The sequence below is a fragment of the Mobula hypostoma genome, chromosome 6, assembly GCF_963921235.1.
Source record: "Mobula hypostoma chromosome 6, sMobHyp1.1, whole genome shotgun sequence".
Classification (NCBI taxonomy): Eukaryota; Metazoa; Chordata; class Chondrichthyes; order Myliobatiformes; family Myliobatidae; genus Mobula; species Mobula hypostoma.
In genome coordinates, this window is record NC_086102.1 from 75,545,048 (window position 1) to 75,572,370 (window position 27,323).

The following is a 27,323-nucleotide window of genomic DNA, read 5'->3' on the forward strand; positions in this document are numbered from 1 at the left end:
TCTTCTGCCAAAATGCATAACCATACACTTTCCAACATTGTGTTTCATTTGCCAGTTCTTTGCCCATTCTCCCAATCTATTCAAGTCTCTCTGCAGACTCTGTTTCCTCAGCACTACCGGCCCCTCCACCTATCTTCGTATCATTAGCAAACTTAGCCACAAAGCCATCTATTCCATAATCCAAATCGTTGATGTACAATGTAAAAAGATGCGGCCCCAACATGGACCCCTGTGGAACACCACTGGTAACCGGCAGCCACCCAGAATAGGTTTATCCCCACTCTCTGTTTCCTGCCAATCAGCCAACACTCTTTCCATGTATGTAACTTTCCCATAATTCCATGGGCTCTTATCTTGTTAAGTAGCCTCATGTGTGGCACCTTGTCAATGGCCTTCTGAAAATCCAAATATACAACATCCACCGCATCTCCCTTGTCTAGCCTACTTGTAATTTCCTCAAAAAATTGTAATAGGTTTGTCAGGCAGGATTTTCCTTTAAGGAATCCATGCTGAGTTCTGCCTATCTTGTCATGTGCCTCCAGGTACTCTGTAACCTCATCCTTGACAATTGACTCCAACAACTTCCCAACCACTGATGTCAAGCTAACAGGTCTATAACAGGTCTGTGTCCAGTTCTGGTCGCCTCACTATAGGAAGGATGTGGAAGCATTGGAAAGGGTACAGAGGAAATTTACCAGAATGCTGCCTGGTTTAGAGAGTATGCATCATGATCAGAGATTAAGGGAGCTAGGGCTTTACTCTTTGGAGAGAAGGAGGATGAGAGGAGACATGATAGAGGTGTACAAGATAATAAGAGGAATAGATAGAGTGAATAGCCAGCACCTCTTCCCCAGGGCACCACTGCTCAATACAAGAGGACATGGCTTTAAGGTAAGGGGTGGCAAGTTCAATGGGGATATTAGAGGAAGGTTTTTTCACTCAGAGGGTGGTTGGTACGTGGAATGCACTGCCTGAGTCAGTGTTGGAGGCAGATACACTAGTGAAGTTTAAGAGACTACTAGACAGATATATGGAGGAATTTAAGTTGGGGGCTTATATGGGAGGCAGGGTTTGAGGGTTGGCACAACATTGTGGGCCGAAGGGCCTGTACTGTGCTGTACTATTCTATGTTCTTAAGAACATAATTTCCTTTTTGCTTCCTTGCCCCCTTCTTAAATAGCGGAGTCACATTTGCAATCTTCCAGTCCTCCGGAACCATGCCAGAATCTATCGACTTTTGAAAGATCATCGCTAATGCCTCTGCAATCTCCACAGCTACTTCCTTCAGAACACGAGGGTGCATTCCATCTGGTCCGGGAGATTTACCTACCTTTAGACTATTCAGCTTCGAGTACTTTCTCTGTCGTAATTGTGACTGCACACACTTCTCTTCCCTGCCACCTTTGAGTGTCCGGTATACTGCTGATGTCTTCCTCAGTGAAGACTGATGCAAAGTACTCGTACAGTTCCTCCACCATCTCCTTATCTCCCATTACAATTTCTCCAGCATCATTTTCTATCGGTCCTATATCTACTCTCACCTGTCTTTTATTCTTTATATATTTGAAGAAGTTTTTAGTATTCTCTTTGATATTATTTGCTAGCTTCCTTTCATAGTTAATCTTTTCCCTCTTAATGACCTTCTTAGTTTCCTTTTTTAAGCTTTTAAAAACTTCCCAGTCCTCCGGGATACAAAGGATGGGTATTCGGTCACTAACTTAGAAATAGGAATCATACTATAGGATCTGATAAAGTGAGAATGACTGCCGTTTAGAGCCTAAAGTCACCTATAGAGACTCTCCCAGAATAAGTTTGAATACTGTTGTTTGTTAGCCATCATCTTGTCGAATGGTAGGACAGGCTTGAGGGGATCAGTGGCCTACTCCTGCACCCATTCACAGGTTTATAAGGATTGCAGTGAGGCACTGATACAGTTTTCCACTGGAATCAGAATCATTTCAACAGTGAACTGCGACAGAGGACTGAATCCCCTCCCACCCGAACAAAGACTCCTTCTTCAAATATTCCATCACATCAACCATACACAAGAGAGACATCAAGCATACGGATTTCACAGAAGCAGACCTCACTGTGCTGCGAGAGAGACAACAGCCAGGCTTGTAGAAGAATGGGCCAGGCATCTGAATGGGCCAGTGTTGGGGTTGGTGGCAATGGCGCGCACTCACACCCTGCTCAGTGCACTGATAACACAGCAAGTTCAAGGACACAGTGAAATCGTCCCAGGTAAGAGAGCTTTCTGATCTTTGACAGTGGCAGGATAGACTGCTCTAACAATCATAAGTGGAATGATTAAAATCTTTGGTCAGTGGCTCCTTTCGCTGTTTCATTCTTGGACTTACTTTCACATGCTAAATCAGGACCAGCATAGTGTGCAGGAGGTCCAACCACCTAGAGCTGACAGTAGGTGGATCAAATGATTGAATGTCGAAACACTGGAACAGCCAGCTACCCCTAACACTGAACATCCATGCTGGTGGATACTGAGTCCAGAAGGGGGGACCTTTAATTCACCACTTATTAACCATCTCAATGCAACATGTTCCCGCTTTATGCTTTAGTCCTTGATCCACAAGGGCTGAATCAGCCCAGGCTAGGTTGAACTCACTTTCCAAACTCACTGGGGGGAAATGTAGTGTAGCTTTAAGGTGAAACCTTCCATGCTGCTTCCTATAGCTCTAACTTTGTTTACTGCCAGAATCAGATCAAACCTATTCTGTTTCGCTATGCATCTTCCCAATATGCTCATGGGGGAGGCCACATAAAACACGCTCACCATACTCTGTTCTTATATGCTCCCCTCCCTTCCATCGAGAACATAAATAGTGAAATGCCATTCCTTCAGTCTTTCCCAGCATCACAGGGTTTCAGAGTTTGAAATGGAGCTCAGCGCTCCTCCAATGTAAAAAGGCCAGGGATCTGGAATTTGTGAACAGTTTGGTCCCAAATATGCAGGTTTCCAGTTCCCTTTTGAACCACTGACCGTCAGCCAGCAGACATGCAGTGTTTCTCAGACATGTGTGCCCACAGGCTGAAGTTGAGGATGAGGTAGAGGTCAGATACCAGCTTGTAATCGGTAGAACACAGAGGTGATGAAGGGATGGATGTGCTCCCTCAGCTTTGGGTCTCCAAGAGATGGCAGCAGATGCTGACCACTTTGATTTGAATGAGGTCTCGGACCTTTTGGAAAATTTTATTTTTGAACTTTAAATAATGTTAGTGTCTAACAAATTCTAAGTTAAATTTACTTGATTTAGTTAAATTTACTTTACTGGAGTCAAACCACTAGTTGTTGTGCCATGATAACATTCATGGCCTGAAATTAGATTGAAGAATCATGTAGTTAATGTGCAAATCCCACAGGAATGAGGTTCAGCCCAGGCTAGGCTGAACTCACAGAGTGAAATCACATCTATTGGAAAAGCAATCTGGGGACATCCATATTCACATTAGAATATTATGACATCTAACTGAATCACTCATGTCCCTTGTGATGTTCCAAGTCACTTTCCAAACACTGGGGAAAATATAGTGTAGCTTTAGGGTGAAACTTTCAACCCTTGTAGATCAAGTACTAAAACAAAACGGGAACATGTTGCATTAAGATGGTTAATAAGGGGTGAATTAAAGCACCTCCACCCTGCACCCAGCATGGATTTTCATTGTTAAGGACAGCTAGCTGCTCTGGTGTTCCTATATTCAATCATCTGATTCACCGACTGTGAGCTCTGTGCGGTTGGATATCCTGCACATTACGTTGTCCCTGACTTAGTATGTGATCTGGAGTGTAAATCATTCCAACACACAGATGTCCAACATCTTTCTGACCAGTTTCATAATGTTTTTTTTCCTGTGGTGGGTTGCGATTTAACTGGAGTTTAATGCTATGCACAGCACTTGCTTAAAAGCAAGAACTGCAATTTCTTGGCATTGATCTTTAACAGAAATAATTAGAATACTTGACTTCCTACTGGCAAAGTGCTGAAATGCTGTTCTGTGGTTGCTGGAGTTACTCTGCACTAGCTGTGCTAGTTGCTCCCGCTTCCTGCAGCTGGACTCATGGTCGTTGTTGCCCTGGGCAGTGCACACCCGAGGAAGCACCCAGGGTGGCTTACATTGCACATTTTCAAACAAAGCCCCTCAAGTAACTTCAGATCAGAGCTCCATCCAATTGCAATCCTACAGATACATTGCAAATGTAAATACAGGGAAACTGCAAATCCAGCACTCTCGGAACTTTGGTGGTACTGGACCAGCGGATGGACAGGACTATTGATGTTAGTTTACTGAAATTTCAACACATTTTTTTCCATTCACTTTATAAAAAGAATGATATTACACAGTAAAATTTCAGTGAAGCCGGCGAACTTGAAAGGAGTGCGGAGACCACAGCCGCGGGTAGTGTTGGAGCTTGCTGGGGGAGTGTGGGAACAGGGACGCAGAGGATTGTGTGGGGATGGGGACCAGCTGAATGGTCAAACAGTGCCAGCACTGGGACCTGGTGAGTGCTTGGAAACAGCAGGAACCAGGGACCCGGTGAGTGGAGTTTGTCAACATCACCTAGTGAACCAGGTGCCAAACCACCGGAATTTCAGAATGCTTGTTTCATCAAAGTTTTATGAATCTGCCTGAGAATTACCAACCATTGTGCTCAATGTTCAGCACTCAGTAACTCAGTCCTTCACCATCACGTCAATGCCTTATTTACTTGGCAGTCACAGACAAGTGCAGTAACATGGTCCAGTCCCTATCTGCCTCCGGGCTGAACCTATAGTTAAGAGTACACCACTAAACCATGGACTGCAGACTGAGTTTCATACCATTCCACTGATGCAGCGTCCACACACAGTTGTTTTGAACTCGCCATGGATTTCTTTAACAGCACTTGAGGTGTAAAAGCCTTCTGCCAGGAGGATAATTCCGTACAGGAAGAAGAACGAGGCAACTCCATAGATGACATACTGCATCATTTGGATTCTGAGAAGAGGAAAAGAGGCACATTTTATGGATTGTAGGACTAGTCTCCCAAAGCTGTGGGTAAACAGAGAAAAAAGTCAAAATTTAGGGGATTCCATTTTACCTCAGGGCTTCAGCTAATGAGGAAAAATATACAGAGCTAAATAAAGATATTGGCCAAGCTGCTGGAATACTTGGCAAATGCTCCATGGTCAGATACCAGAAACATGAATCATAAATATTAGATATTCCGTGCAGTGGAAAGATTTATAAAGTCAGATTGTGGACCACAAAAACTCTAAGGGTTGGCACGATGGCCTGGTGAACTTTCTTTTGTGAGTAATGGAGAAACTTCCTGCAAAAATAGCAGGAAGGAAGCCTTCGGAACAATGGATTAAACTTTTCCACAGCAGTCACCTGCTAGGAAATGTTCAAGCCAAAATTTCTTCTGCTTCTGCATTCATCCTACCTTCACTATATGGCAAAGTGTAACTTATCAACAGGAGATTATAATTAAGAGGTATTATTGGGAACCGTTATGGTCTTACTATGCTACATCATGTGTGTCCACTGCTCCTTTGAACTAGTGGCAGATTCCATGCTTTTATCAATAAGTATAAGCCAGGAGCTGCCCATCCCAAAATATATAATGCAACAAAATAGCAAGAATCCACCTGCAGACATGTAAGTCATGATTTAGGTAAGGATGGGGTGTTGGAGGTACAACTCATCATCAATTTTCAAAACAAGATACTCCTGGCTGAATTTGAAAACTACTCTTCTTGCAGCCAGAGAGGCAGCCCAGAATCTGATCCGGCATTTTCTCAAGCGCAATTAGGGGCCCTTGCATTTGCTTTCATTCCCAGAGCAAGGTGTGGATGTATTTCTAAACCTGCATAGGTGCTTTATAGCAATTCCATGTGCCATGAAATGGAGAATGATGTGACTGACATCACCACAGCTGGCTAAGTCACCAGTAGTAACATGTGGAATGAATTTAATATGAATTTGGAGCATTGTGCTTTTCCCCCAACAGTTCTGGAGGGTTTGAATATAAGGATTGTCTCCAACATGTAACTTGGTTTACACTGTTATTGGCCAAAGCTGTATTGCTCTGTAATTACCTTCCAAAAGTTAATCTTACAGAGATAAAAGCATACCACTACATCATTATTACAGCAATTTGCAGTTCATAGTTTGTTATCATAGGCAAAATACTAGATTTTAGCTTTTTCAAATTGTATTTTCATATATATCAAGATACACTGAAAGCTTTAGTCTGCATGTCATCTGGACAGATAATTTCATACATAAGTACATCGAGGTAGTTGAAAGGGTAAACTCAATAAGAGACGGCATTTGCAGAATATAACGATACAGTTACAGAAAAAAAGTAGTGCAGGGAGAAAGATGAAAAGCAAGGGTAATAATGAGGTAATTTGGGCAATCAAGAGATCTTCATTTAGAAACACAGACAACCTACAGCACAATACAGGCCCTTCGGCCCACAAAGCTGTGCCAAATATGTCCTTATCTTAGAAAGTACCTAGGCTTACCCATAGCCCTCTATTTTTCTCAGCTCCATGTACCTATCCAGGACTCTCCTAAAAGACCCATCGTCTCTACTTCTACCACTGCCACCGGCAGCCCGTTCCACACACTCACCACTCACTGCGTAAAAAACTTACCCCTGACATCTCTTCTGTATCTATTTGCAAGCACCTTAAAACTATACCCTCTCATGCTAACCATTTCAGCCCTGGGAAAAACCCTCTGACTAGCCACACGATCAATGCCTCTCATCATCTTGTACATCTCTATCAGGTCACCTCTCATCCTCTGTCACTCCATGGAGAGAAGACCGAGTTCACTCAACCTACTCTCATAAGGCATGCTCCCCAATCCAGAAAACATCCTTGTAAATCTCCTCTGCACCCTTTCTATGGCTTCCACCTCCTTCCTATAGTGAGGCAATCAGAACTGAGCAAAGTACACCAAGTGGGGTCTGACCATATAGCTGCAACATTATCTCTCAGCTCTTAAACTCAATCCCATGATTGATGAAGGCCAATGCACTGTATGCCTTCTTAACCACAGAGTCAACCTGTGCAGCAGCGAGTGTCCTATGGACTCGCACCCCAAGATCCCTCTGATCCTCCACACTGCCAAGAGTCTTACCATTAATGCTATATTCAGCCATCATATTTGACCTACCAAAATGAACCAACTCTCACTTATCTCGGTTGAACTCCAGCTGCCACTTCTCAGCCCAGTCATGCATCCTATCAATGTCCTGCTGTAACCTCTGACAGCCCTCCACACTATCCACAACACCCCCAACCTTTGTGTCATCAGCAAATTTACTAACCCATCCCTCCACTTCCTCATCCAGGTCATTTATAAAAATCACCAAGAGCAGGGTCCCAGAACAGATCCCTGAGGCACACCACTGGTGACCGACCTCCATGCAGAATATGACCCGTCTACAACCACTTTTTGCCTTCTGCGGGCAAGCCAGTTCTGGACCCACAAAGCAATGTCCCCTTGGATCCCATGCCTCCTTACTCTCTCAATAAGCCTTACACGGGGTACCTTATCAAATGCCTTGCTGAAATCTATATACACTACATCTACGGCTCTACCTTCATCAATGTGTTTAGTCACATCCTCAAAAAATTCAATCAGGTTCATAAGGCACAACCTGCTTTTGATAAAGCCATGATGACTATTCCTACTCATATTATATCTCTCCAAATGTTCATAAATCCTGCCTCTCAGGATCTTCTGCATCAACTTATCAACCACTGAAGTAAGACTCACTGGTCTATAATTTCCTGGGCTATCTCTACTCCCTTTCTTGAATAAAGGAACAACATCTGCAATCCTCCAATCTTCTGGAACCTCTCCCGTCCCCATTGATGATGCAAAGATCACCGCCAGAGGCTCAGTAATCTCCCTTGCTTCCCACTGCAGCCTGGGGTACATCCCATCCAGTCCCGGTGACTTATCCAACTTGATGCTTTTCAAAAGTTCCAGCACATTCTCTTCCTTAATATCTGCATGCACAAGCTTTTCAGTCTGCTACAACTCATCCCTACAATTGCCAAGATCCTTTTCCGTAGTGAATACTGAAGCAAAGAATTCATTAAAGTACCTCTGCTATCTCCTCCAGTTCCATATACACTTTTCCACTGTCACACTTGTTTGGTCCTATTCTCTCACGTCTTATCCTCTTGCTCTTCACAGACTTATAGAATGCCTTGGGGTTTTCCTTAAGCCTTCTCATGGCCTCTTCTGGCTCTCCGAATTTCATTCTTAAGTTCCTTCCTGTTAGCCTTATAATCTTTTAGATCTCTATCATTACCTAGTTTTTTGAACCTTTTGTAAGCTCTTCTTTTACTTTTGACTAGTTTTACAACAGCCTTTGTACACCATGGTTCCTGTACCCTACCATCCTTTCCCCATCTCACTGGAACATACCTACGCAGAACCCCACACAAATATCCCTTGTACATTTGCCACATTTCTTCCATACGTTTCCCTGAGAGCATCTGTTTCCAATTTATGCTTCCAAGTTCCTGTGTGATAACTTCATATTTGCCCTTACTCCAGTAAGACATTTCCCAAACTTATCTGTTCCTATCCCTCTCCAATGCTATGGTAAAGGAGATAGAATTGTGATCACTATCTCCAGAATGCTCTCCCGCTGAGAGACCTGACGCCTGACCAGGTTCCTTTCCCAATACCAGATCAAGTATAGCCTCTCCTCTTGAAGGTGTATTTACATATTGTGTCAAGAAACCTTCCTGAACACAGCTAACAAACTCCACCCTATCTAAACCCCTCACTCTAGGGAGATGCTAATTGGTATTTGGGAAATTAAAATCTCCCACTACAACAATCCTGTTATTATCACACCTTTCCAGAATCTGTCTCCCTATCTGCTCCTTGATGTCCCTGTTACTATTGGGTGGTCATTAAAAAAACACACAGTAGAGTTATTGACCCCTTCGTATTCCTAACTTCCATGCACAGAGACTCCGTAGACAACCCGTAGACATTTATTGTATGAGAGGCCTGTTCAAGAGTCTGATAACAGTGAGACAGAAATTGTCCTTGTACCCGGTGGAGTTTTTTTCAAGCTTTCGTGCTTTCTGCCTGGTGGTAGTGGAGAGAAGAAAGAACAACCTGGGTGAAAGGGGTCTTTGATGACAGTGGTTGCTTTCCTGAGACAGAAGGAAGGATCGACAGAATCAATGGAGGGGAGGGTTGTTCGCGTGATAGAATGGGCTTCCTTCGCAAATATCTGAAATACTATTGAAGTCAGAGAGGGATACATCATGGAGGCAGAACTTTCAGCCCTCTGAGACCAGCCATGCCATCATTATGTGCCCATTATTTCATCAAGCCAACCCCAACTCATTTTATTCTGCCCACATTCCCCTGCTAACACCACACACACACACACACACACACACACACAGCAAACTACAGTGCTCAGTTAACCTGATAACCTGTACATATTTCTTATCTGGGATGTGGGATGGAATTTGAAGATCTGTTGGAAAACAATGTGGTCAGAGCAACTTGCAAACTCCACACAGAGATGACACCAGGGGTCAGGATCTGACAGGCAGCAGTTTTACCAGTGTGCTATTCAGAAGTCTGTTCAAGTTGCCAAGCTTCTTTATGGAGCACCAGTCCTTCTCCACAAGGCTGTGACAGCAACAACTGTTCGAAAGTGCAACGGCCAGGTGGGTTAAGACTTCTACTTCAATAGTTTAGACAACGTAGAGCTGAATTTAACAAAGTGTGGCTTCACATCTCGTGTCCAGATGTGGATGAATCACATCCTGAGAATTCCCAGGAATGCCAGGCTACTAGAAACGAGCCCAGGCAGGACCTGGTATAGAACTGGGAGTGGGGGCGGGAGGTGGAGTTTGGAGGAGATGGTGCCTGAGTGACAATCAGTTCCATTACGGAGGGATAGGGAATGGGGACAGGGAGGGTCTGCACTACAACAAGAACAGTACATGCACAAATGAGTTTGGATTGCCTCCTGCGTAGGACACTGAGGCAGAATGCCAGAAGGAGAAGGGCAACTTCAAACCAATTCTGCTTTCTTTAGCTGCATTTCGGAGCAGGTTTTATTGCAGCTGCCCTTGCCCTTCCCTGCTCTTCACAAGTGGGAGAAAATCATTTGCAAACCAGACCCACGTGCCCCAAAATTTCAGCTCCCTCCAACCTTCTAACTTCGTCGCTGCAAAGCCCAGAGTCACTTGCAGTGCTTCTGAGATCCGGCGCCCTCCCATTGCTCCAGCCTCAACTGTTTGCAGACCAGTCCTCTCAACAGGAACGAGCTACTGGGGCTACGGAACTGAACTTTGGCAGGGGCTTTGGCGTGGGCTTCTGTGCAAATATAGAGTGAGGGTAAGTGAAAGGGTGTGTGCTGGATGTGACTATACTGCCTCTGCTCCACTCTTCACAACTCAGAGCACTTTGGGATCAAGTTATTTTAGGATAAAATATTGAAGTGACACAGTTAAGGTGCATACCAAGGCAATATATTTATAGAAAAGGACAGCTATTAGCAGTTAAAACTCCAAAAGGTTAGTAAAAATTCTGCATTAGCATTTTTATCGAAAGGAAATGTGTCATAGATGTCCCCTGTAAATCAGTAACCCAGATATTCTGGGCGCAAGCCTTTTCATACAACAGTGCATCCCCTGACAGTGTAGAGAAGATCATGGGAGTCTGTTAACGCTGGCGAAAGGACAATGGCTGGGGTTGGCCACATTTAAATTCAGCCTGGAACCCCGCTGCATCGATTACACCAAGTCACCATGAGTCAGAGCATTAAGAGTAAAGAGGGAAGGAGGACGATTAAAGGGACAGTACTGGAAAAATGGCAGAACTTACACGTCACATAATAAGTCGTGGTCACTGGAGTTGTTGGAGAAGTACACTGTAACGATCCTCTCCACCTTGGTAAGGGCCACATGACCACAGCCGCAGAACAGCGCCACGCCAGAAAAACACAAGATCGTTGCCACCAGCGACGCATATGGAACCCCTCCAAGGCACTTAATACAGCATTCAAAGCAACCTGTGGACAGGAAAAGAGCAGGATGGTAAATGGCAAGTATACTGTATTTATGTATCATACTGAAATAAAAATCCCTTTGGTCTGGTGAGTAAGTATAGTTAAGTGAGGAGCCCTCTCTCTGGACTATGATCTAATGAAACTTTAGGTTTGGGAGGAGGCTATTTAGCCCTTTTAGATTAATCCATCATTAAACTGAACCATGTCTGATCTGTGTACTATTCATTTATCCTAGAAGGTTCCAGATTCCCTGATACACTTTCCTAGAAAACATTTTAAAAGAACGTACTCTGGAAGTAAGTGAGACCCTGAGGTATTACTCCTTCAGGGTAGTTCAAGCAGGAAACAATAACCAAGACTTCCCTCTCCACTAATTTTACCTGACAGGAATTCACAAATTGTACGGCTATGAATAGCTCAGACATGAGGGCTGTGAGATTGACTATTCACAGGGAATTCTAGTATGAGCCATCTCAGTCGAGGTTGGATGAATTGTAGACCCATTTATATCTAAGTGTTCATTTGAACTTATTCCCACCTATAGGGGCAAGTTGGGAACTCTCGTGTAGATAGACTGAATCAGAGCAGTTAGTATTTCTGTAGGTGGGCCACACGCACGATCCTTGTTCCCTAGTTTTATGCGTGGATCGCAAAGGTGAGGATCTAGAGAATTGAGAATTGAAGACTCAAATGAGATTCCACAGATTCTGGAAATCTGGAGCAACGCACACAAAATGCTGGAGAAACGTAGCAGGTCACGGTGTTTCATTTCCCTGCATAGAAGCTGGATAACCTATTGAGTTCTTCCAGGACTTCATTGAGATTTGAAGGTGGCCAAGAAGTTTTTGGGGAGGAAATGTGTCCTGGAACTGTTTCTACACTGCTCTGGCCATTTCTGGATAGATTTCCAAATTGAACTACTTGCAAAAATGTAACCCCAAAATTGCTCAGGACCCAATCAAGGAGACTTCAGTGTGGTTGAGGATGGAGTTCCAAGGCTTGTTCAGAAATAATGTGGCTATCAACATTAATATGCCCTGCCCATTGAAACTGACACCAGGATGGGGCAGGCCTGAACTGACAATGGGACCAGTAAACCCCAACTCGAAAGTTTAGAATCTCTGTTTGAAACATTGGATAACCTGCACGTGCATCTTGTATCACCTTTCTCCATTAAAAAGTGGCTTATTCAGAGATGAAAATGAAGATTCCCTGTATAGACTTGTTATGGTAACACCGTTGCTCTTTACAACAGTAACACCGCCGTTCTACATTTCTCAACGGAACAGGAAACAAACTCCCTGACTCCAGCCAACCCACTTTTAATATGGAGTTTGTCAGAACATTATATTATATACTATCACTTCGAAAGTCATGAGAAATAATTTATATCTATAGGTCCTAATAGAATTGTTTACTGTCCAATTACTCTGTAAACTGCATGTCCTTCACCCTCACAACTACAATGTGTCAGACATTACAACTTATCCAGAGCCACAGACAAGATAAGTAGTAGTAGATTAGTATTTATTTAAATCAAAATGCATTATCCTTTGCTATAATCATGCTTGTTTTGAATAATCCATACATTTTGTATCAGGTACTTGGCTAAAGAGAAATCAAAACAATCTTGTCTTATAATAGCAAATCTTTATTCAATGGGCTGTAACTCTTAAAACAGTCTGTAGGAGCTGAAGTGAGTCTATTTCTTGTAAAGTTCAAGGACAATACATGGACAGGATAATATGAAACTTTGCAAGAATAGGACTTGTTTTTAGGATCATCCATGGACTAATTCACCCCATTGAGGAAGGCAAAGGATAAAGTGCATGGAAACTGACAAAGAACTTCGACCTGAAACCTTAACCGTGTTTTCCTCTTCACAGATGCTGCCTGACTCACTGGAAATTGTTAGCAATTTCATCTTTAAGACCATAAGATATAGGAGCAGAATTAGGCCATTTGTCACATCATCTGCTCCACCATTTCATCATGGCTGATCCAATTTTCCTCTCAGTCCCAATCTCCTGCCTTCTTCCCATATCCCTTCATGCTCTGACCAATCAAGAATCTATCAATCTCTGCCTTAAATATACATAAAGACTTGGTCTCCACAGCTACCTGTGGCAAAGAATTCCACAGATTCACCACCCTCTGGCTAAAGAAGTTTGTCCTCATCTCCATTCTAAAAGTACACCCCTCTATTCTGTGTCCTCTAGTCTTGGAATCTCCCACCATAGGAAACATTCTCTCCATATCCACTCTATCAAGGCCTTTCACCATTCAATAGATTTCAATTAGATCACCCCTCATGCTTCTGAATTCCAGTGAATACAGGGCCAGAGACATCAAATGCTCTTCATATGACAAACTATTCAAGTTCTTCTGTAGTTCCTCTACTTCCTCAGAACTACCTGGCCATCCACCAATCTTCATATCATCTGCAAACTTTACAACAAAGCCACCAATTCCATCATCCAAATCATTGACATATAACACAAGAACCAGTCCCAACACAGATCCCTGTGGAACACCACTAGTCACTGGCAGCCAACCAGAAAAGGCTCTCTTTACTCCCACTCTATGTCTCCCGCCAATCAGTCACTGCTTTATCCATGCTAGAATCTTTCCTGTAATATCATGGGCTCATAGCTTGTTAAGCAGCCTCATGTATGGCACCTTGTCAAAGGCCTTCTGAAAATCTAAGTGCACAACATCCACTGATTCTCCTTTGTCTATCCTGCTTGTTATTTCTTCAAAGAATTCCAACAGATTTGTCAGACAAGATTTTCTCTTGAGGAAACCATGCTGACTATGACCTCCAAGTACCCTGAGACCTCATCCTTAATAATCAACTTCAACGTTTTCCCAACAACTGAGGTCAGACTAACCTGCCTATAGTTTCCTTTCATAGGTACATTTGATGTCAGAGAAATGTATACAATATATATCCTGAAATTCTTTTTCTTTGCAAGCATCCACGAAAACAGGAGAATGCCCAAAGAATGAATGACAGTTAAACGCTGGAACCCCAAAGCTCCCCAGCTCTCCCCTCCCACGCATAAGCAGCAGCAAGGCAACAACCATCACCATCAGCACCCTCCACCGAGCACTCAAGCGTGCAGCAAAGCATCAATAAAGACACAGACTTGCAGTACCCCAAAAACTATTCATTCACCCAGTAATTCGACATACCATAGGCTCTCTCTCTCCCTAATAAGGGAAAAAGAGGTGATCCATTTCACAGTGAAAGGGGAGACATAGCAAACAACTCACCGATTTATGGTGTTAAAAGCCTGTTGTGTCACTTGTTCTGAGCTCTGGGCACACAGCCAGCAGCCAGCTCTATACTTTCGATCTTCCGTCTCCCAAGACGCACCAGGCGGTGGCACCAACCTCAAGTTCGCCCGCCTCCAGAGCCATGAAAACCTGGCACCCTGAAGGCGCACTAGTCTTCTAGGCCGCGTCCTTGGCATATCGCATAGCGGGCGGTCGTGAGACCCTGAGAGTGGGTCCCATTCCCGCAAATAACCTGCTTCTCTCCCTTCTTGAGGTGTGGAGTGACATTTGCAATTTTCCAGTCTTCTGGACCCATTCCAGAATCTAGTGATTCTTGAAAGATCATTACTAATGCCTCCACAATTTCTTCAGCCACCTCCTTCAGAACCGTCAGGTCCAGGTGACTTATCTACTTTCAGATCTTTCTTTGTCTCCATCACTACCTCTCCAGCTTCATTTTTCAGCCATCCGATATCCACTCTCACCTCTCTTTTACACTTTATATTTCTGAAGAAACTTTTGGTATCACTTAAATATTACTGGTTAGCTTACTTTCATATTCCATCTTTACTTTCTTAATGACTTTTTTAGTTTCCTTCTGTTGGTATTTAAAAGCTTCCTAGTCCTCTAACTTCCCACTAATTTTTGCCCTCTCTTTGGCTTTTATGTTGGCTTTAATTTCTCTTGCTAGCTATGGTTGTGTCATCTTGCTTTTAGAATACTTCTTCCTCTTTGGAATGTATATATCCTGTGCCTTCCAAATTCCCTCCCAAATTTCCAGCCATTACTGCTCTGCTGTCATCCCTGCCAGTGTTCTTTTCCAGTTAATTCTAGCCATCTCCTCTCTCATGCCTCTGTAGTTCCCTTTACTTCACTGTAATACCGATACATCTGACTTTAGCTTCTCCTTCTCAAATTTTAGGGTGAATTCAATCACATTTTGATCATTTTCCCCTCAGAGTTTTTTTTTTAACCTGAAGCTCCCTAATCAATTCCGGTTCATTGCACAACACTCAATCCAGAACAGCTGATTCCCAAGTGGACTCAACCAGAAGCTGCTAAAAAAGTCATCATCAACCTGATTTTCCCAGTCAACCTGCATATTGAAATCCTCCACGACTATTGTAGCATTGCCCTGTGGCATGCATTTTCTATATCCATTACAACTTGTAGACGATATCCTTACTACTGTTTGGGGGTCTGCATACAACTCTCATCAGGGTCTTTTTACCCCATGGATAGAGCTTGTTTCTTTGTTGTACCCACAATGATTCAATGCCTTCTGACCCTATGTCACCTCTAACAATTTGATTTCATTTTTTACCAGTAGAGCAATGCCCCCTCATTCTATTGTCCTTTTGCCTGTCCCTTTGAGACAATGTGTATCCTTGAACATTAAGCTTCATTCAGCCATGATTCAGTGGTACTTTGCTTTTGAATTAATTTGATTTTGCGCATTTATCTTGTGCATCTCCTGAAAGGTAATCTTACAAGCCAAAGTAATTTGGAATGAGTGAGAGATGGGGTGACAGAAGCTCCCACTGACTATCAAGGACGAGCCATCGCAGCCCATGGCCCAATGCCTGTGAAAAAAATCTCCTACTTCCAGAATTGCCAGTTATCATAGTTATCCTCTGTGGAATTGTTGGCAAAAATCCATCAAAATTCAGCCCACTGGGCACACCCAGATGAGTTACTGACATGGAACATCTTACTATAGTGAGCAGCCCTGTGGTCGAAGATGTTGCGGCAAGATTTAGGGTTCGTTGCAAATGGTTGTGCTTGAAAATACTGCTGCCCCGTTGATCTACCATAAATGAAGTTTTCAACAGATGAGTTAACGAATCACAGCAGGTTGAAGGAGAGTGGGAGAGTGACTGCAATGCAAACAATGCCGGTCACGTCTTCTGTCAGGTAACTGGCACAGCAATCAGCTAGGACATGAATTCACCACTCTCATGTCACAGGATCCAGTAACAGAACATTGTTAAAAAAACTGCTTTTGAAAATGTATTTAACAATCTATATTACCATCACATAAAGAGAGACCCTGAATTTGCAAGGATAGCTCTCAAATCTCCAACCAATACTCACTAAAATCTTGTCTCAAGATCTGCAGTCAAGTCCTAACATTTATAATCTACTTCTAGAATGTGACCAGTAACACACTGAGTACTCTACTCCACAATAATGCACCGAGTACTCTGCTCCACAGTAACGCACCGAATACTCTACTCCACAATAGTACAGACAGTACTATACTCCACAATAATGCACCGAGTACTCTGCTCCACAATAGCACACAGAGTACCTTGCTCCACAGCAACAAACTGAGTACTCTACTCCACAGCAACACACCGAGTACTCTACTCCACAGCAACACACCGAGTACTCTCCTCCACAGCAACACACCGAGTACCCTGCTCCACAGCAGCACACCGAGTACCCTGCTCCACAGCAGCACACGGAGTACTCTGCTCCACAGCAGCACACGGAGTACTCTGCTCCACAGCAGCACACGGAGTACTCTGCTCCACAGCAGCACACGGAGTACTCTGCTCCACAATAGTACAGACAGTACTATACTCCACAATAATGCACCGAGTACTCTGCTCCACAATAGCACACAGAGTACCTTGCTCCACAGCAACAAACTGAGTACTCTACTCCACAGCAACACACCGAGTACTCTGCTCCACAGCAGCACACCGAGTACTCTGCTCCACCGCAACACACCGAGTACTCTCCTCCACAGCAACACACCGAGTACCCTACTCCACAGCAACACACGGAGTACCCTGCTCCACAGCAACACACCGAGTACCCTGCTCCACAGCAACACACCGAGTACTCTGCTCCACAGCAACACACCGAGTACTCTGCTCCACAGCAGCACACCGAGTACTCTGCTCCACCGCAGCACACCGAGTACTCTGCTCCACCGCAACACACCGAGTACCCTGCTCCACAGCAGCACACGGAGTACCCTGCTCCACAGCAGCACACGGAGTACTCTACTCCACAATAGTACAGACAGTACTATACTCCACAATAATGCACCAAGTACTCTGCTCCACAATAGCACACAGAGTACCTTGCTCCACAGCAACAAACTGAGTACTCTACTCCACAGCAACACACCGAGTACTCTGCTCCACCGCAACACACCGAGTACCCTGCTCCACAGCAACACACCGAGTACCCTGCTCCACAGCAACACACCGAGTACCCTGCTCCACAGCAACACACCGAGTACTCTGCTCCACAGCAACACACCGAGTATTTCAGAGTCTGAACTGCTCCTGATTTTTCTGAATAAACTGAAGCAGTTAAAGTCTAGCCTCTCCACACTGTTCCAGTTATTTAACCTTGACTCATTTCCACATGACAGCTTCATATGCCAGTTTTTAGGTTACTCCTTTAGAGAACCATTGACAACAAAAATGACAGATTCTCTTCATGGTTGCATCCTCAATAAAATACTTAACTATAATGGAAAGCAAGAGTATTACTTCTGGCAGCCTGATCTGATGATAACAACAGAAAACAATACCAACTCATGACTAGAGTCCTATTCTCTATTGGCTTGGCATCCATAGTAAATGCTAATACTGATATTTAGTGTACATAAGTCAATATGTTTATGTAGACAAAGACAACATCATGTAGAGCTTCTTCTAAATTCCCAAAAGCAAATACAGTAATTTCAGCAACACATTAAATGTTGAAGCAACTCAGCAGGTCAGGCAGCATCTAAACTGGGAAATGGACAGTTGATGTTTTATGTCAAGACTTTTTTTGGGTGGAGGACAGATTGCCAATATAAAAAGGTGGAGCAAAAACTGCCAGGTGATAGGTGGATCCAGGTGAGGAGGGGGTTACAGGTAGCTGGAACAGGAAAGAGTGGAAATATTGACAGATGCTGGTAGGTGATTGGTGGAAACAACAAAGGGCTGAAAATGATGCAATCTGGTAGGAGAGGAAAGGTACTAACATCTGTAGACTTTTCTGTCACCGATGATTTCGGGTTTGTAAATAGATTAATACAAATAATACAGAATTAATGAGTAAAAAGGAAAAAAGAATTCCTCCAACATGTCTAAGTTAACACTCTTGTGTAGCACTATGAGATGATAAACATTAAACAGAAAGTTCATCTGTCCTCTCAGATAGATGCAAGAGATCCTATACTGTTGCTCCTTTATAGTTCTATAACTAGTTGTAATTTCACCATTATTGTAAAATACAGAATTAGTTATAATTTAAAAGACTACGTTACTTACAGGCAAATCTCATCTCCCATTTTTTTGCCATTTCTGTGCAATATTATTATATTGAAAACTCTCCCCCTTCTCCTCCATTAACTGTCCATTCTGTTGGGAAAGGTGGTGAAGCATCAGTCTTCTTTCTGACTGAAGATGCCAAGTGCAGGTGCACCGATGTGAAATGGACAGCAAATCTGCCAGGTTGGAGTGAATGAGAAAAATCAGAGGGGCGACTGCTGGAGGTTATTGAGACTGTTCAGCTGTTGCTTTATGAGTGAGTTATGCATCTCCAATCTGTTAAGGGTGTCAGGGCAAACAAGATGTTCAAATATTTTAGTGGAACCGAAACTCCAAATACTCCTCCCGGATTGCTTCGAAAAGTAAAACAGAACCGCAGGCACTGAAATTTGAAACAAAACAGATACAGCCTCTTGTCAGAAAATTAAAAAAATTATACTTTTGTTATGTGGTGCGGATATTAATCGAGGGAAAATAAATTGCGAAGTGGGAAGAAAATATTTTGAAAGCAAAATTAAACTGCAAAGTGTGACCCAGAAGGTATCAAATTCTGAAATAGTGAAGAAGGATGCAAGACAAGTTTTTGATTAGACACTGTGAGAATGACTTATCCTTACCTGCAATACTGCCAGTCAGGAAATCTGTGCAGATTTTCTCTGTGGCTTCAGGGTGCTGACTTGGAAATTATTTGCAGCATAGAGCAGAGTTGGCTGCAGATCCCCAGCCGGTAGTGCAAACAGTGGAAATTCACACCTCACACATAACCCACCCAAGTATATCTTGTGGCACCACAGCATAGTTCAACGTGAGCAGCCATCACCCTGCAGTGCTTTGCAAACTTCATTGGGCTTTCCTCTCAGTTTTCCAACAAAGGCAGTCACCCCTTTAAATCCTCTGGGCGAACAGATGGACAAGATCCCCTGAACAATTGTGCCACGGATGCAGGATTCCAGTGCACACAACTGGCCATAACAATAAGGTTACTGTAGTGTGTGTGTGTGTGTGTGTGTGTGTGTGTGTGTGTGTGTGTGTGTGTGTGTGTGTGTGTGTGTGAGAGAGAGAGAGAGAGAGAGAGAGAGAGTGTGAGAGAGAGATAGAGAGAGAGAGAAAGGGGAGAGGGAGGGGGAGGGGAAGGGGAGGGGGAGGGGAAGGGGAGGGGGAGGGGAAGGGGAGGGGGAGGGGAGGGGAGAGAGGGGGAGGGGAGGGGGAGAGGGGGAGGGGAGGGGGAGAGGGGGAGGGGGAGGGGGAGGGAGAGGGAAAAGAAAGCAGACTTCATGGGAAACTTTGGTGTTGCATTTTTTTTGTTCCCATGGCCTTGTGATCCCTAGCAATAATTCAGGCACCATGGCCAAACAAATCCCCAGGCACTTTCCAAGGAAATAATGATCATACAACTTTAATACTTCTCTGTTTGAAAAAGCTGGGATACAGTAACACTCATTTGGGATTTTAGTGCTAAATACACAATGATCGCTAATAGTTCACCTGCATTTTAGCCATCATCTATTGAGCTGATTTGCAGCATATTGATTATAGATTGGTACTTTAAATACAAGATTTAGCTAGGGTGCCTTTACATTACAAACAGGCAATCCATCTGGTATATCAATCCAAAGAATCACAAGGTTAAAGACTGGGGGCGGGCTGGGGGAGGGTTTCAGTGGTAGGAAAAGATGTGAAGAATATTGAAACCCTAAATTTGGTGCAATTTTCCCAGGAATATGATAGCACCTCAAACCAGAATCATAATGGACACACATTCCTAGCACAGGAAAGCTACAGGATATTAGTGAGAAATAGACTGACAAAATGCTTACAACTCAGAACATGTGTATCAGGATGGGCATAGTACTCTACATGATTAAGAAGCCAGGAGACACGCTCAACTGCATTTGGCCACCAAAGTGATTAACTACTGACAACGTTTCCTCAGATTGAGTTATGACGCTCAAAGAACCCAGCCCCCATTATCATTGTCATTATAAATTATCAATTTTCTGCATTGCAATCAGCTTGGGGAGATCAGGGGTAACATAAAGACGATTCCCAGATCTGCAAGGGAATTCAGTACATTGCCAAATAATAGCTTGCTACACAACGACTATAAGTCACTGCACCCCTTGGTATATCACAATGTAGATTCACACCCCAGATAAGCTTCCTAAACTTCGTTCTGGTACCAAGAATGAGCAGGGGCTGGGTTCCATGCTCTGGAGAAAGCTGCCACCCCAGGGTTAGGGGAGAGCTGGATATGTGGTAGGCTGTACGTTGGGTCAAGTGGAAGGTCAGGGACTCTCCTGCTGGGGTCAGGCAAGGTAGGGATGTGGCAGAGAGGGCCTATGAAGGATACAGCAAATGGCAACAACATGAGGAAAGTGTGGAGACTGAAGCTGCTTCTGCACTGCTCCCCATTGTCTACTCACGACCACAATAATCAAGGTATTCTCACCTATCACCCACATGTGTATTATTTAAAGTTATTAATGAAAGTGCCACTTGGACCGTAAGGCATAGGAGCAAAATTGGGTCATTTGGACCATCGAGTCTGCTCCACCATTTGATCATTTTCCCTTTCAATCCCATTCTCCTGCCTTGCCCCCATAAGCTTTGAAGCCTTTTACTCAGCAAGGCTCAACAGCATACTCTGACAAGATGACAGCGCGACAGGTCGCAGCGGCTTCTATGGGGGTCAACTAAAGGTGCTACCGTGTATCATTAAACGTAGTCTCATGATTGCAAGATCCCGCTGTACGTTAAGAACTCAAAGGACTGCAGGTCTGCACCATCAGCGAGTTGCTCACTGGCGGAGATAATGAAGGAGCTTCGCAAAGTGTGGTCGATGGCTGAGTCGTTGGAGGCTTACAGTCAAACGGCGAGTGGCCATCATGGTCGCTTTTTTTTTTAAAGATTATGAGGACACGCAGTACTCTTTTATTGTCATTTAGTAATGCATGCATTAAGAAATGATACAATGTTCCTCCAGAATGATATCACGGAAACACACGACAAACCGACTTAAAAACTAACAAAAACCATATAATTATAACATATAGTTACAACAGTGCAAAACAATACCATAATTTGATAAGAACAGACCACGGCACAGTAAAAGTCTTAAAGGCTCTCAAAAATCCCATCATCTTACGCAGACGGTAAACCTCCAGCGCCGCCAACTTGCCAATGCAGCATACTGAAAGCATCCGACCACAGTCCGACTCCGATTCCGTCCGAAAACTCCGAGCCTCTGACCAGCTCTCTGACACCGAGCACCATCTCTGCCGAGTGCTTTGACCCCCGGCCCCAGCAACAGGCAAAGCCGAGGATTTGGGGCCTTCCCCTCTGGAGATTCTCAATCGCACAGTAGCAGCAGCAGCGAAACGGGCATTTCAGAAGTTTCTCCAAATGTTCCTTCGTGCTTCTCTCGGCTGTCTCCATCAAATCCGGATTGTGCGCGGCCCCCTAGTTAACACATAATCGATATCATTCGGAACAGCCGCGTGCACTGCGTCGCGCCACCATCTTCTCCTCCCTCCTAGCTTTTCCTGAGATCAGAAGACCCCTTTGGTCATTGTTAATCTGGTATGCTGCAAGTTCGATTCGCTGATTTACTGGATGAGACCAAGGGCGGATGGAGGGGTCCTAGTCCTTATTTGCAGTGAGGATTAGGCCTGAAGCCGTGGTGTCGCCCGTACGCAGCCACCCGTCCCTTATCGAGGAGACAAAGCTGTTGCGCTTCACCGGGGCGGTGTGGCATGGTGTCCAGATCGGAGTCGGAGCTGCCCTCCCAGGGTTTCGCTCGGCAGAAGACAAACCCTGTTGTGGCTAACTGCAGACTTTTCTAGCAGCGCTCAATGGACTCCAGCCTCAAGCTGCCGGGTCTTGTCTTCAGCTACTGTAGGTGAGGCGTTTGAACCATCGCGCTCTACCGGGGGCAGCATAGCATAGTTGTGGCAACTGAAGATTTAAAATGGACTGAGAGGTCTGGACTAAATATGTACTTGTCTGGTTGTGATTTTACTACTATTCTATCTGTGCCTGTATATGCAAGGACTGGGACTCAAAGCCACGGATTTGCCTAGTAAGAGTCGGGTGTCGGGATCTGGACTGGGCCTCAAAGCCATGGTATGCCTAGTCGGGGGCTAGTTGACTGATTATATCGGTGGGCTGGGGTGACTGGATGGTATATATACATGCATATTCTGCTTTATTGTATCTTTACTGATGTTCTATATGGGTTTGAGCTGTAAGCATCAAATTGCAGCATCGCATGGGGAGGGGGGAGGTGGGCCCTGGAACTCTTATTACGCAATTATGGTCTTGTGTGTGCTTACTGTGGGTGATTGTTGGTAATACGTCTTTGCACCTTGACCCCGTAGTAACGCTGTCTCGTTTGGCTGTATACATGAGTATTCATATAGAGTTAAATTATCATTAAACTTGAATTGAATACTCATCCCTGTGAAGAGGGACAACATGGTGAATCAGTGGATAGTATGCAGTCAACAGGAATTCTGCAGATGCTGGAAATTCAAGCAACATACATCAAAGTTGCTGGTGAACGCAGCAGGCCAAGCAGCATCTATAGGAAGAGGTGCAGTCGACGTTTCAGGCCGAGACCCTTCGTCAGGACTAACTGAAGGAAGAGTGAGTAAGGGATTTGAAAGTTGGAGGGGGAGGGGGAGATCCAAAATGATAGGAGAAGACAGGGTCTTTACCCTCTGATCCCAGCTCTCATCCGTGCTGGGTCTTTACCATCCCCTCCAACCTTCAACTGTCAGAGGCAGAACGCTCTGTTCTCAGTAAGGGCCTCACGTTTGTCCCCCTTCGCCCACACCTCAGCGAGTTCCGTGTTCGCCACGATGCAGAACTTTTCTTCCGCCGTCTCCGTCTCCAAGCCTACTTCTTCGGCAAGGACTCTTCCACCCCCACCGATGACCCCTTCTCCCGTCTTCAACCCTCCTCTTCTTCATGGACACCCCGCTCTGGTCTTCTGCCTGCTCTGGATCTCTTTATTGCTAACTGCTGACGGGACGTCAACCGTCTCGACTTCACCGCACCTTGTCCCCATTCCAACCTCACTCCTTCGGAACGCTCTGCTCTCCACTCCCTCCGCACTAATCCTAACCTTATTATTAAACCCACCGATAAGGGGGGTGCTGTTGTAGTCTGGCGTACTGACCTCTACCTTGCCGAGGCACAGCGACAACTCGCGGATACCTCCTCTCATTTACCCCTCGATCGTGACCCCACTAAGGAGCACCAGGCCATTGTCTCCCACACCATCACCGACTTTATCCGCTCAGGGGATCTCCCATCCACTGCTACCAACCTTATAGTTCCCACACCCCGCACTTCCCGTTTCTACCTCCTACCCAAGATCCACAAACCTGCCTGTCCTGGCCGACCTATTGTCTCAGCTTGCTCCTGCCCCACCGAACTCATTTCTGCATACCTCGACACTGTTTTATCACCCCTTGTTCAATCCCTTCCGGCCTATGTTCGTGACACTTCTCACGCTCTTAAACTTTTCGATGATTTTAAGTTCCCTGGCCCCCACCGCTTTATTTTCACCATGGATGTCCAGTCCTTATATACTTCCATCCCCCATCAGGAAGGTCTCAAAGCTCTACACTTCTTTTTGGATTCCAGACCTAATCAGTTCCCCTCTACCACCACTCTGCTCCGTCTAGCGGAATTAGTCCTTACTCTTAATAATTTCTCCTTTGGCTCCTCCCATTTCCTCCAAACTAAAGGTGTAGCTATGGGCACCCGTATGGGTCCTAGCTATGCCTGCCTTTTTGTTGGGTTTGTGGAACAATCTATGTTCCGTGCCTATTCTGGTATCTGTCCCCCACTTTTCCTTCGCTACCTCGACGACTGCATTGGCGCTACTTCCTGCACGCATGCAGAACTCGTTGACTTTATTAACTTTGCCTCCAACTTTCACCCTGCCCTCAAGTTTACCTGGTCCATTTCCAACACCTCCATCCCCTTTCTAGATCTTTCTGTCTCTGTCTCTGGAGACAGCTTATCCACTGATGTCTACTATAAGCCTACTGACTCTCACAGCTATCTGGACTATTCCTCTTCTCACCCTGTCTCTTGCAAAAACGCCATCCCCTTCTCGCAATTCCTCCGTCTCCGCCGCATCTGCTCTCAGGATGAGGCTTTTCATTCTAGGACGAGGGAGATGTCCTCCTTTTTTAAAGAAAGGGACTTCCCTTCCTCCACTATCAACTCTACTCTTAAACGTATCTCCCCCATTTCACGTACATCTGCTCTCACTCCATCCTCCCACCACCCCACGAGGAATAGGGTTCCCCTGGTCCTCACCTACCACCCCACCAGCCTCCGGGTCCAACATATTATTCTCCGTAACTTCCGCCACCTCCAACGGGATCCCACCACTAAGCACATCTTTCCCTCCCCCACCTCTCTGCATTCCGCAGGGATCGCTCCCCACACAACTCCCTTGTCCATTCGTCCCCCCCATCCCTCCCCACTGATCTCCCTCCTGGCACTTATTCGTGTAAGCGGAACAAGTGCTACACATGCCCTTACACTTCCTCCCTTACCACCATTCAGGGCCCCAAACAGTCCTTCCAGGTGAGGCATCACTTCACCTGTGAGTCGACTGGGGTGATATACTGCGTCCGGTGCTCCCGATGTGGCCTTTTATATATTGGTGAGACCCGACGCAGACTGGGAGACCGCTTTGCTGAACATCTACGCTCTGTCCGCCAGAGAAAGCAGGATCTCCCAGTGGCCACACATTTTAATTCCACATCCCATTCCCATTCTGACATGTCTGTCCACGGCCTCCTCTACTGTGGAGATGAAGCCACACTCAGGTTGGAGGAACAACACCTTATATTCCGTCTGGGTAGCCTCCAACCTGATGGCATGAACATCGACTTCTCTAACTTCCGCTAAGGCCCCACCTCCCCCTCGTACCCCATCTGTTACTCATTTTTATGCACACATTCTTTCTCTCACTCTCCTTTTTCTCCCTCTGTCCCTCTGAATATACCTCTTGCCCATCCTCTGGGTCACCCCCCCCCCGTCTTTCTCCCTAGGCCTCCTGTCCCATGATCCTCTCGTATCCCCTTTTGCCTATCACCTGTCCAGCTCTCGGCTCTATCCCTTCCCCTCCTGTCTTCTCCTATCATTTTGCATCTCCCCCTCCCCCTCCAACTTTCAAATCCCTTACTCACTCTTCCTTCAGTTAGTCCTGACGAAGGGTCTCGGCCTGAAACGTCGACTGCACCTCTTCCTATAGATGCTGCTTGGCCTGCTGCGTTCACCAGCAACTTTGATGTATGTTGATAGTATGCAGTGATGGTTTATCCATCCTGTACTATCCGTACTCTACTTACAGTGACTTCATTATCATGAAGTTGACATTACAATGATACCTTTTCATTGTTACAAATAACAAAAAAAATTGCATTAGCTTGGCAAAAAAAAATTGAATTTGTTCAAATGAAAAATGCTATGCAACAGAATTAATTATGTATTTTGAAATTTTGTAAATCAGCAGGATGATGTTAATAATAATTGCTGGGATTAATGACACGGATATTGAGAATTGACCCCAAAATGAGGAGTAGACTTGAAGTCAGACAATGGAATACTCTCAGTACAAGACTGAGAGAGAGAGCAGTTGGTTGAATGCTGCAACAACCGCCTTGCACTCAATATCAGTAAGGCCAGGGAAATGATCGTGGACTGCAGGAAAGGGAAAATCAGGAGAAAACACAGCAGTTCTCATCTAAGGATTAGCAGTGGAAAGGGTGAGCAGCTTCACATTCCTGGGTGTCAACATCTCCGAAGATCTATCCTGGTTCAAACTTGTTGATACAATTACCAAGAAGGCAGTGAAGCAGCTATATTAGGATTTTAAGAGACTTGGTATGTCACCAAAAGATGTACTGTGAAGAGCATTCTAACTGGTTGCATCACCATCTGGTACAGAGGGGCTACTGCACAGGACTGCGAAAAGCTGCAGAAGGTTGCAAACTCAGCCAGCTCCATCATGGGCACTAGCCTCCCAGCATCGAGGACATCTTCAAAAGGCGATGCCTCATAAAAAGTTGGCAGCCATCATTCGGGATCCCCATCACCCAAGACGTCGTCTTCTCGATGCTACCACCAGGGAAGAGGTAGAGGAACAGGACCCTAAAGACACACACTCAACACTTTAGGAACAGCTTGTTCCCCGTAGCCAACAGATTTCTGAATGGATAATGAACCAACACACGAAAACCACTTCACCCATTCTTTTGGTCTCTTTGTGCACTACTTATTTAATTTGAGATCAAATTTATATTCCTTATTGTAATATTTCTATGTACTTCAGCCACAAAACAACATTTGCCAGTGAGATGATTTAGCTGGATTCCAATAAAGTTTATAACTCAAGTGCAAATGGCCCAGATCTCACTTACCTGGTAGTTTATGTTTTTACGTAAATGCTTGTCAGGATTTTGCATTGTAAAAGAAACAGGCTTACCTATTTGTTCAGTGTTACTCTTCTTCCCTGTCTGATCCCTGTCTGCTGAAGGCCCACTGAGAATTCCCAACACTTCAACATAGTTTATCAGTTTTATTATCATCAGATCTTTTGTTTGCATGCTATCCAGTCAGATAACGCCTTCCATAAGTACATTGAGGCAGGATAAAGA

The 27,323-nt window shown here is 44.7% G+C and overlaps 1 protein-coding gene across 4 annotated transcripts in view; it reads right to left on the reverse strand.

The window, feature by feature from the left end:
* gpm6bb (glycoprotein M6Bb) overlaps positions 1–27,323 on the reverse strand; it is a 199,243-nt gene that overhangs the window by 35,981 nt on the left and 135,939 nt on the right. For all 4 annotated transcript variants that reach the window (XM_063051025.1, XM_063051026.1, XM_063051024.1 and 1 more), the window contains 2 exons: positions 10,894–11,080; positions 4,839–4,995 (listed from right to left, as the gene is read on the reverse strand). In XM_063051025.1, the coding sequence (XP_062907095.1) occupies positions 4,839–4,995; positions 10,894–11,080 (344 nt within the window). The remainder of the gene's footprint in view (positions 1–4,838; positions 4,996–10,893; positions 11,081–27,323) is intronic.